The sequence below is a fragment of the Jaculus jaculus genome, chromosome 2, assembly GCF_020740685.1.
Source record: "Jaculus jaculus isolate mJacJac1 chromosome 2, mJacJac1.mat.Y.cur, whole genome shotgun sequence".
In the NCBI taxonomy this organism is placed as follows: domain Eukaryota; kingdom Metazoa; phylum Chordata; class Mammalia; order Rodentia; family Dipodidae; genus Jaculus; species Jaculus jaculus.
Genome location: NC_059103.1, coordinates 67,826,937 through 67,839,334, shown reverse-complemented (window position 1 = coordinate 67,839,334; position 12,398 = coordinate 67,826,937). Strand labels below are relative to the sequence as shown.

The following is a 12,398-nucleotide window of genomic DNA, read 5'->3' as shown; positions in this document are numbered from 1 at the left end:
GTAGGTCCTAAAAATTAAGACATATGAGGTTTCCACAAAATAACACAAATTTGGTTATTGATAACTCATTATAAAAAATGGAAGCTACTCTAGGAACTACATCACCATGAGGAATGGTCAACCTAAAGAATAATCACAATACCCCAAGGAGTATGCATGTTCTCTACAATGGGCTGAATGACACTTCCCCATTCACATATTGAAGTCCTAATCTCTGGTTTCTCACAGAGTAACAGTAATTGGAGGACAGTTTTTACAGAGACAATTAAGCTAAAATAACACCTTTAAGGTAGGCCCTAATCCAATATGACTACTGTCCTTATAAGACTAAGAAGCAGAATAATAATAATAGAGAGATTAGGACACAGATGCACACATGTAAAGACACAGATAGAGGATCCATCAACAAGCCAAAGAGAGCCAAGCATGGCTGCACATGCCTGTAAAAATTCCAGTACTCTGGGAGGCTAAGGCAGAAGAATCACAAGTTCAGGGCCAGCCTGGGCTAATGAGACCCTGTCTCTCAAACAAACATCCAAAGTCTTAAATAAATAATTGCTTAAACAAGAAAAACATCTAGTCAAAGAGTGAGGCCTCAGAAAAAAACAATCTCACTGGCACCCTGATCTTAGACTTCTAGCCTCAAAACTGAGAAAATAAATTTTTGGTGATTGGTTAACTATCATGACAGTCCCGGTGAACTCACATGCCATAAAGTAAGATATCTGAAAATCGGTAAAATTCAGCATTCTATTTTTTTTTTTTTATTTACTTGAGAGAGGTAAAGAGGCAGAGCGAGAGTGAGAGCAAGCAAGAGAGAGAGAGAGAGAGAGAATGGGCATGACAGGGCCTCCAGCCACTGCAAACAAACTCCAGATGTATGTACCACCTTGTGCATCTGGTTTACATGGGTCCTGGGGAATCGAACTGAGGTCCTTTAGCTTTGCAGGCAAGCACCTTAACTGCTAAGCCATCTCTCCAGCCCCCAGCATTCTATTTTTAAAATGTGTGAATTAAAAACAAAACAAATAAAACTTTTAGCTACGGCAGGTATAGTCATTTGAAGATGAGAACTCAAAGCACCAAGTGAAAAAGCAGATTATATACAGCCAAAAAGAGAATGTGGGGTCAGTAAGGTTTGCAAACAGCAGTTCCCCAGAGGCCATGAACATCTCTAGAATGCAAACTCTAGGTCTCCACATACCATTGCCTGCTGAAAGAACTGTGGTTCCACAAAGAATTATTTCCAAAGCCAGGAGTGGTGGTATATACATGTAATCCTAGCATTGGGGAGACTGAGGCAAGAGGATCACAAGTTTAAGGCCAGCCTGGGCTCCATAGCAGGTTCAGAGCAGCCTGGGACACAAAACAACTCTATCAACAAAACAAAACTATCTCAGAAAAATGTGTTTCTGAGTCTGGGGAAGAAAATATAGAAGATGAGTTTGGTAAACTTGGTAATTGTAAAAGGCAAGGAAGATAGCAAAACTCATTGGCCTTATGTGAAAAGTAGGCAGGCATTAAGATGTTCCCATTGGCTATAGATTGAATGATTTGAGCATCAAAAAGAATAATGGTGCCAAGTATGGTGACATACACCTTTAGTTCCAACACTTGGGAGGCAGGAGTAGAAGGATCATTGTGAGTTCAAGGCCACCCTGAGACTCCTAAATTCCAGGTCAGCCTGGGGCTAGAGAGAGACCCTACCTTGAAAATTTTTTTTAAAAAGGCAATTGTGGTTGAAGAGATTGTCCAGTGGTTAAGGGTGCTTGCTTGCTAAGCTCATTCTGCCAGCCCAGGTTCCAGAATCAATTCTCAAGCATCTATGTAAAGCCAGATGCAAACCAGCACCCATATAAAGCCATATGCAAAAAAGCAGCACCTTCATTCACCTGGTGTTTGTTTGCAGTGGCAAGAGACCCTGGCTTGCCCATATACATATACTTATACATGAACTTGTATGCGCACACGTGCACATGCAAGAGTAATGGTCCTGACAGGATGACTTAGAAAAAGAAAGAATGGTGATGGTAGCAGGCCCAAGCACTACCATTTTTGAAACACCAACTTCCACTCTATGCATTTATAATGGTACAAAAAAAAAATCTTCTGGGCTCACAGTTCCCTGTGGAGATTAGTTAGGGACATCAGCTCAATACTCTGAGTGGTGATAAATGAAGAGAAAGAATCAAGTACCTATTGTACTTGTCCTGTTTGAACTACATTAAAAAAATCGACAAAGGAACACTCTTCAGAGAAGAGCTTCAGCTAATGAATGTGGAAGGAAGGATAGAATTAAAATACCACCATTTTATAATCCCTAATGAAATAATGGATGTTGGTAATGATTTTCAAAGTCTGCTGAAACCATTAAAGTCAGTGGTTCCACAAAAGAATGACCTGAACACAGGATGTCTGGGTTTTGCTCTAAATATTTTAATCTAATTGGTCTAGGGCACACTGAGACTTTTCTGAAAGTTCTCAATGTGACTCAACATGCAACCAAGACCGAGAACCATCACATGAGATGAAAGGCTCATGGGAAACTTGTTAAGAGAGGGTATGCAGGAGTGAAGAGCTGGCTCATATGATAAATGCCTGGCCCCAGTGACCAGTCCTAATCAGGAAAGGGCAGGCTGTATAGATAGCAAGGACCTTCTGATGCAACCAGCCCATAGTCTACCAGCAAACCACTGCCTTTCTATATTCATTTAGCATTGTTGGCATCAGCCTGTCATCTGACCTTCCCCAATCTCTCTGCTTTACCTGTCTTGGTTTCCCCAGGATGTAGAAAGGGAGCAGTATCCTATGTCTGTATCTTGAAGATGCTTGCCACACCCACACACACACCAAAACAAGACACACACCAACTGTAACAATACAAATGTCCCCACATATTGCCAAATTTCCCCTTAGGAGGTAGAATCCATCTCACGCTGGTTGAGCCACAATCCTATGCTTTTCTGTCTTATTTCATTTTTTAAAATAAACAATAAACAATAAACTATAAGCAGTGCAATTGTTCCCATTTAAAAATTAAAGACACAATAGAGATGTGTTTTAAAAGAAAGCAGATAAACTAGCGGGAGTCTGCTTACGCTAACCTTGGGCTTTGCCCTTATTCACATTTTCAGGAAGTTTTGTAATGAGTTTAGATTTAAAAATGGATAATTTCTGCACTTCTAGTTTCTCTTCAAAAATTGGATGCACTTGTGGTTCTGGGTTCATATTTCCAGATGGCACCCAGGTGCTGAGTAGCAGCTTCCTGCTTTAGGAAGGAAATGAAGTCTTCCATTGCCTCAATCCTACTCAGACAGTCAATGGCTTGTTTTGAGCCAGCATGGTGGTGCCTGTCATCCCAGGACTTGGGAGGTGGAAGCAGGATAATTGTGTGTTAAAGGCCACCCTGGGATAGATATTAAGATGAGTGGATGGATGGGAGGGAAGAAAAGGGAGGGGAAGGGAAGAGGGGAAGGGAACGGAGGGAGGGGGAGGGGAAGAGTGGAGAGGAGAGGAAAGGAAAGGAAAGGAAAGATGGACTAAAGCTGGCTGACCTTCAACTCAAAACCAGCTGAGTTTGAGAACTCTGCTATGAGCCACCATACTTTCTGGGCTTCTGGTGTTCATCATCTAACATTCTGTCCTTACCTGCCATTGGATCTGCTCCTGGAGATAACACAAAAATTAATGGTGCACAACAATTGGAATCATTGTAGGATCCCTGGAGATCAAAGGTGGGGGCTTCAACGAACACCTTTCCCATATTTTCAGCAATAAAATCCTGAAAGGCTAGGATCATCTTGTCAGGACGTAAACATCGGAGGATCACCATCCTCTCTAGTCCTTGAAGGAACCTCCAAGAAGCAGGGAATGTCTCTTCATGGGGCCAGGCTGAGTCATAGATTGGCTTCCAGCTTTCAGAATTTTGTTCAAAATGTTCCATCAGGCCTTCTAGTTTGGGTAATGAGGATGCTCGAACAATCTCACACCATGACTTCTCAGACAACCATTCAGGAGCTGGGTTGGGGAAGGGGTTATCTAGGGCAATGCCTCCAGTTAGAAGGAAGTACCAAACTTCCTCATTGATTCTGTTTTTCTCTCTCATGATGCCGATGGTCAGGAGAAGGGAAAAGAGAAGTTTGTCCTTCTCAAACAGTGAGCGGCACACATTGTTGTAGATGGACAGGGTGAAATGTTCAATGATATACTCAATGCGCAGATCCAGCTCATCGCTCTTCATGCTGTGGGCCAAGGAATGCACATAGAGGTTGATGAACCACGTCAGGGAGTACTGGTACATGGGTTCGATGTTGGCCAGGTCAGAGATGCAGAAGAAAATGGTGGCCGAATGCACAGCTACTGGTTTGTAGCCCATTCGGGTCTCATCAATCTCTGTTTCTGTCATGGAAGCTATTTTCTGCTTCTCAGAGATTTCCTCAGACAGTATCTTTGAAGAGGACAAAACTTTGATGGCAGTTTCATCTTCCAGTATATTGCCCTCAGACAGGGAGAGGACTTCCAAGATCTTGTCTTCAATTTCCTTTAGCTGTTTCTTATTCTCTGCACTTTCTATAATCAACTTGTTCTTTTTCTCTTCTAGTTCCGGTTTCTCCTTGGCAGCCACAATGCCAAGGAGTTGATCTTGGAGACCTAAGGGTGTGATCATGAAGTTGAGGAGACAGACTTTGACAGCAACTTCAGGAAGATAATGTGGGTTCCTCAGACGCGTGGTGATATAGAACTTAAAATCTCTAGAGTATTCGATGATATTTTCACCCAGCCTCATATACTCAACCCCTTGCTGTTTGAATGTTGCCTTGAGCAAGATGGGTTCAATAAATGCATCGAGCTCTTCTCCAATGTTTTCCAGTAAGACAGGGGTGCCAAACTGCAGGGCATTTTCCAATGTCCTCACATAATTGGTGTCAGAGAACTTGATGATGGAGAGTTTATTTGCTTTCTCCATGTTTTTGACCCACTTATTGGCCTGTCCCTGAGGGTCAATCATTAAGGGCCAACGTCTAGAATTGGACACAATGATGCCATTGTCAATGGAGAAGGAATCCACAGGAAGTCCGGCTATCTGCCAGGCACGGATTTTTATGGGATCCCCTAATGTGTTGCTGAGACTGAAGTCACTTGAGCCTGGAATGACTTTTGCCTTACAGCAGGCCAACCACTCCTGTTGGCACTGGGCCCGATAATCCACTGTGAAGGCACCCAGGTAAGCCACAGTGGCGGAGGACACCAGCACATCCCCTGTCAGGTTAACATAGCGGTTCCCCAGCAGCCGGGCAGCTTCTGTCCATCTGTCTTTCTCGCCTCCAAGACCACTGATCAGTTTCTCTGCTCTGACCAACTTTTGGGAACATAACTCAATGTTTTCCTCTAACGAGTTTTTCTTGATGTTCATCTCTTCGAAGTCATCATTTAGAGCCTGCAGCCGGTCTTCCACTAGCTGCAGCTCTGCTCGCTTCTGATTCAACTTCTGCATCTGTGCATCTAGCTTCTCCTCAGCCTCCCTCAGCCGCTCCCGTTTGGGAGCCACCACCTTGGCCACGCGATCATATACCTCCATGGCCCTCACCCACTTGCACAGACCCTCGCAGGCAGATGACACATTTTTAATGACAGACGGCTGAAAGTCAGGGTGATCAATGAACCTTTCCCGGATCCGCTTCATGATAACTGCAGGAATGTTGTCCTTGTCATATGTCTTGAGACTCTCCAAGAATTTCAAATCTCCAAGGATCTTTCTTGACACTCCCCAGTAATCTTCTATCATCTTACCTGTTTAGTACAAGCAATGGAGATGGGCTGCATTACAACATTTTGGTTTAGATGTAAAATTCTGCAATGACTACTATTTAGATTTGGGTAAAAATATAGTCTGGGAGGCCCATGAGAGCCCAACTACCTCATTTCTGCATTGATATTTTGAGTCATGATGGGCTTTCCTTCAACTCCTCCACCATCCCAAGTTCTTTAGCAAGAGCCCTTTGGCTGTGCTGTAAGTGACATCTAACTAGTTTCCAGTCCATACTTCCATACTTTGGGCATGTGTCTGTCTGTCTGTCTGTATACTATCTATCTATCTATCTATCTATCTATCTATCTATCTATCTATCTATCTATTCTATCCATCCATATGTCTATCTATTTCTATCACCTACTTACCTATTCTGAGACAGAATCTTGATATATAGCCCAGGCTGGCCTCAAGTTTGTAATCTTGCTTCAGCTTCCCAAGTGCTGGGATTACTGGCAGGTACTACCCTTCCTAGCTAGGCCTTACTTTAAAAACCACCTCTATGGAGAAGTTCCCCTAGACTTCTATAGGGGAGGGAATCCTCTCTCCTTCTTCAGCATTTTCATTCCTATTTCCCAGTAGCAGCTTTTTTCCCCTTGTCACTTATTTTTACTTTCTATTATTTCCCTCTCCCTTTTCTTTTGTGGTTTTTGAGAATGGAACCAAAGGCCTTGTGCATCCTGGGCACATGGTTTACTACTGAGCCACACAACTAACTCTTTTTTGTCTCCCTCCTACAGCTGCATGTCTTGTGTTTTCTAGAACTTGGTATATGGCTTAGCACTCAGTTATCAATAATATGAACTGACTGAGTGTTGCCTTCATAGATGGAGAGTGCAACAGAAGCTTCACACATGGGAACGTGTTTGGAATACTCTTTTCAAGTCTAGCAGGCAGGTTGTATCAAACCTAGTCAGTCCCTTCTGCAATGAACAGTGTGAATGAGTGGGGCAGTGGTCTTAAAGAAGCAGCATGCAGGCTTAGAAACTAGACAAGAGGTTACCTGTGACCTGCCTAGAAACAAAGCCAGGCCCTTATTCTCCTCAGCACCCTTCATGCTAATAACTAATCAAGTGAGTTTCAATCCCATCCTAAAATACTGCTCCTTTTGCTGCCATGTTAGAAAAAATTTGAGAGCCTGTTTGGCTTAAGCAACTTGACAAACTTAGGCTCATGAAAAAGTTGTACTTTGAGACATTGTACAGAGTGTAATATATCCCATTCCTAAGTGAAAAATGCACACGTAGCCAAATACTTATCATGGAGGTCTTTGTTTGCATTCTGGAAAATTATCTGTTTCATTTAAATCCAAGGTGTCTGTGGTGGTTTGATTCAGGTGTCCCCCATAAACTTAGGTGTTCTGAATGCTAGGTTCCCAGCTGATGGAGATTTGGGAATTAATGCCTCCTGGGGGGAGTGTATTGTTGGGGGCGGGCTTATGGGCTTTATAGCCAGGTTCCCCATGCCAGTGTTTGGCACACCCTCCTGTTGCTGTGTTCCACCTTAAGTTGGCCAGGGGGTGATGTCCACCCTCTGTTCATGCCATCGTTTCTCCCTGCCATCGTGGAGCTTCCCCTCGAGCCTGTAAGCCAAATAAACCTCTTTTTCCCAGAAGCTGCTCTTGGTTGGGTGATTTCTACCAGCAATGCAAACCGGACTGCAACAGTGTCCAAAGCCAACTCAAGCTCTTTGTTCCATACATACATACTAAATTCCATGGGTTTGGTGGATAATGTGTGCAGTTTTCTTCCTTCTTAATTTGAGGGTAGGTTCTGTGCTGATACTCAGTGACCCATGGTAAGAAGTGACAGTCACAACTTGGCTATGTTCTGTGAGTCTCAGCAGGTCTCAACCCTGCCTGCACCTCAGAATTCCCCAGAAATATTTTTATACTGGAACTCTGACTGCACCCTAGACCAGTAAAATAAATATTTCCAGAAGTGGTGTATGGGCTTCGATGTTCTTTACGCTCCCAATGTGATTACAATGAGTTCATCCTTGCTCAGACAAGCCTATTGTGCCCCTGCAACGTCCCTAAAGGACTCTCTTTAAAAGTCTATTTATGGCCTGGAGAGATGGCTTAGCAGTTGCACTTGCCTGCAAAACCCAAGGGCCCATGTTCACTCTTCAGGTCTCTGGTAGTTTGAATAGATGGCCCCCAATATATTCAGTGTTTTATTAGTTTGTAGTTTGCATTTGCAGCCACCTGGCTGGAGGAGGTATCACTGAGCTGGGTGGATCTTAAGGGGTGGTGGTGGGTTTGAGATTTCAATCTAAAGATATGCAAAGTATGTCTAGCTGGAGTTCCTGAAGTGTGCTGTGCTGTGTGGCTTTTGACTTTTAGGCTTGTGCTTCTCTCTCTCTGTGTTTGGTCCTGTGAAAGCAGGCCAGTTTCTTCTGCCATTATGGAACTTCCACTGGATCTGTAAGCTTCAGTAAATCCCTTCATAACTGTGCCTGGTCTGGAAGTGTATCTCAGCAAACCTGAAGCTGTCTGCTACAAGGTCCCACATAAGCCAGATGTACAAAGTGACACACATGGTCGCACATGTGCACAAGATAGTGCATGCATCTGGAGTTCAACTGCAGTGGCTGGAGGCCCTGGCATGCCAACTCTCTCTCTCTCTTTCTTCTATGTCTCTTTCTAGTTTTCTCTCATAAATGTTTGTGCCACCACACCCAGAAAAAAAAAAGTCCATTGATGGTGGATGTAGTGGCCCATGCCTTTAATACTAGTTTTTGGGAGGCAGAGATAGAAGGATCACCATGAGCTTAAGGCTTGCCTGAAACTACATAGTGAATTCCAGGTCAGCCTGGACTATAGTGAGATCCTACCTCAAGACACAAAAACAAAAACAAAAAGCCCATACCTGCTTGGCCAGTCCTGCTCACCTGTACCTTCAAGCTACTACTGGCCCCAAACCAGCTGACAACAGGGAATGCTGAGCTCAGAGAATCTCAAGGGAGGGACAAGGGATTCCTAACATTTTAGAAGGAATAAAGGACAACTGGACTCTTTCCAGAACAGTAGGGAAGTTGTGAGAGTTCTCATTCAGTTCTGAAGCAAGGTCTTATACCCAGTCCCACCCACTTGCTTTTGAGATTGTCACAGTGGAGCCCAGGCTGGCCTCTGCCAGGCTGGGATTATAAACATGACCCACCATGTCTGGCCTTCTAATTCTTTCCTTCATCCTTTTGTTATTTCTTTTTCCCCATCTCTAAGTCTCTGTATGTCTCTATCTCTGACTGACTGCACCCCCAGTTTCTGTCTCTGACTTCTTTGCTACTGGCTCTTAATTTTCTACTTGCAGCTTTTGCTCCTTCCCCATCCCAACCCACCAACCTCATGGGGTTTGTCTTCTTTATGTCCCCCTCTTTCCTCCCCACTTACTCTTCCTGTGTCTTTCTGACCACATGAATATCTCTCTGTTTCTGTCTCTGTTTCTCTATCACTGTCAGCACTTTAGTCTCAGTCTTTCTGTTTCCTCATTTCTTCTTGGGTCACTCATGTCTTCTGGCATTTCACTTGTGTGTCTTTCTTTTCTCTCTCTCCCCCTGCATGTGAGCGTGTCTCTCATCTTCTCACTTTCTGACTATGTCTTGTAAATGCACATCAGTATTTGCTCCACCAGGCCTTTGGTCCTTGCCTTCATTTTTGCAATGGTTTCTAAGCTGAGACGTTGGTGAAGTTCAACTTCACCTACAGATTCCTGCACTGTCTCAAGTAAGCAGCTAGGAGATTGTCAGGAAACATCCACAAGATCATTGGACACACACATGTGCTGGCACCTTCCTAAGTTCCCCCAAGACTCAAGGTTCCTGCCTAGAGATCTGGATGAGGGTGGCCTGGGATGGGAGCAGTTACCCGTGCCACCGGGATCTGGCTTCCTTTCTGGCTTCAGGCCCTTCATGACGCAGATGCTCTCCATGACCAGCTTGACGGGGCCTGGTGGATTCTGCATCGACTTCACCAGGGAGATATCGGTTGGGTTCAGAGTATCCAGGGCAGCGAGAGCAGCCTCAAGCGCTGGCATGGCCTCAGCCAGGTCCCCCTCACATTCATTCTGTGGAGCAAAGGACAGGATGAATGGCCAGTACTTGGTACACAGCATGACACTCCACAGAGCCCTGCTCCTAGGAGGATCAGAGGAAGTGGGGAGAGGCACTTCATGCCCAGGTACCCTTCAAGATCAGCCTCTCTCCTGGGAGCTCTGTACTTGAGGGAACATGTACCAGTCCTCTTTTGGGGAGGTCACAGTTTTGAAGTCCTGGACAGTTAAGCACTCAACTTGCTTGTGACCTTCAAATATTAGTTATTGCTCGAACCATAAATTCTATCCCTACAGACATTTATGTGTTTCTATGTCTTGGGAGAATTTGAACTTTTCCAGTTACTTTGAAATGTATAACAAATTGTGGTAGACCATGGTTACCTTTCTGTGCAGAATTCTGGAATTAATTCTTCCTATTTGACTTGGTCTATTTTGGTCTTGCTAAATAACTCCTAAAAAAAATTAAGTTTCTTTTTAAAAAGAGAAAAAGGGCACTTCCTAAATATTCAAATTGAATATATCTACAATGTTTGTTGATTTTGTTATTAAGTTAAATTTTTTTATGGTGCTGAGGATCAAATCTAAGGCCTAGCACATGATAGGCAAGCACATTACCACTGAGCAACATCTGCAGCAAGCATGTTAATGACCACTTTTTTTTTTTTTTTAGCTAGAATTGAATTCTGTATGTCTGATCTGCATTCCTCTTATTTTTATCTTCAAAGTAAGCAAAACCTAAAATTCTGTCTCTGAAAAATATTAAGCATTAGTGTTTTTGAGGAGGGCGCTATTCCATTTTAAATGCTGTCTCAGGTACATAAGCTACTCCGGCCTATGAGACCTAGTTGGGAGATTTGGTCTAGGCCAGGGACCTCGGATGGCAAAGGGAACATGTGCCAGACCTTTTGGGGTCACTGAGAGCTCTGTTGAGACTGCATCGCTAACACAACCTTCAAGATGGTGGACTCAAGCCCGTGGTTTACAACATGCTGTTCACTGAGTACTTTGTAGCCACCACCATGTGTGATCATGAATGGCAAGCAAGAGTGAAAATCTTTGGATCCATTTCCGAATCTGAGGCCAAAGTGGGTTCCTGGCAGGCTCAAGGTAATGGCTAGTAAGGACGAGAGTTCTAGCTCTGAAGCTGTGAGAGGCAGTGGGGGAAATAGGCACCCCAAACCACACCACAGCCACACAGTTGTGCATCCCAGGGTGAGCTGGGGAACATCAGCAGACCTTTCTACACTGGAACCCTCCACCTCACCTTGCTGCACCATCCTGGTGCCCTGGAGAGCCCACCACCCCAACAGTAGCAGGACAGTGGTTCCCAGGGTACTTGTGCCCTCCTCCTCCCACAGAGCTCTGTGACAAGCAGAGCCACAGTGGCTTCCTCAAGAGGAGACAAGTATCGAGCAAACACAAAGCCTTGGGGAAGCATTAGCTTTTAGAAAATAGCTGAGAAGCACACAAAATCTGGATTCCTGTCCAGTGATATGGGCAAATTGAGAGATGAGTAGAGGATGAGGCATAGGGATTGCATGACAGAAGGGGGAAAGGTGAGGGTGAGCTGAAAGAAGAAATAAGGCCTTTGCTAGGAAATAAGGCTAAGGACTTAAGGCCAGGAAAAGTTCAAGGATGGGTAAGAGTCTGGCATGTATTATACATTCTCAGAAATGGGCTGGGGAAGAGTCAGAACTAGAGAGAAGCTTGATGGCAGGGTAGACTTTGGGGCAAGGCAAATATGGGAATGGGGATAGGGATTAGCCTTGTGTTAGAGTGGGAAATAGTGTTGAACTCTGGGAAAATGAGATAGGTCCATATTTTAGTCATTATTCATTATTTATTTACTTAGCTCTTTTTTGACAGAGTTTCATATAGTCCAGGCTGGCCTTGAACTCCTGACCCTACTGCAACTACTTCCCAAGCGCTAAAAAGGATTATAGACATGAGCTGCCTCACAGGGGTTTTATTATTTGTTAAATACAAAATCAATATAATAAAATACCACCCCCTCATTAAATAAAATGAGGTATCAGTGCATGCTATAGTACATATGAATCTTATAAATACATTAAGTGAAGGGAGCCTGACACAGAAGGCCATCAGTACAAGGTTCCACTTACATGAAATGCACACAGTGAGCAAATCCATAGAGGCAGAAAGTAGGTTAGTGATTGCCTGGGGTTGGAGATAGGAGGAATTGGGAGTGACTGTCAATAGGAATAGATTTATTTTGGGGGTGATGAAGATGTCCTAGAATAAGGTAGTGGTGGTGGTTGCACAACTCTGTGGATGTACTGAAAACCACCGGATTTCACAATTTAAAAGGGTATTAAAAGATATTGGGATTATATCTCAATTTTTTTAAATGGAAAGCTTACCATGATAGATTTTAGAACCTTAAGAGCTCTTTTGGATTAGTTAGCAATTCAAATTTCATTAAGAAAAAAAAAAGCCCCAATATATAAATTAGTTAGCCAAGGTCACACAATTGGTAAGAAACAGAATCAGGCTGCCACCTCCCCACTTGGTGAATC

General features: G+C 43.8%; 1 protein-coding gene across 1 annotated transcript in view; it reads right to left on the bottom strand.

Moving 5' to 3' along the window:
- Positions 1–12,398, bottom strand: part of Dnah3 (dynein axonemal heavy chain 3) — a 205,173-nt gene that overhangs the window by 23,132 nt on the left and 169,643 nt on the right. Inside the window, exons 51-52 of the mRNA XM_045143809.1 lie at positions 9,675–9,873; positions 3,649–5,790 (exon numbers count right to left, since the gene is read on the bottom strand). Coding sequence (XP_044999744.1) covers positions 3,649–5,790; positions 9,675–9,873 — 2,341 coding nt within the window. The remainder of the gene's footprint in view (positions 1–3,648; positions 5,791–9,674; positions 9,874–12,398) is intronic.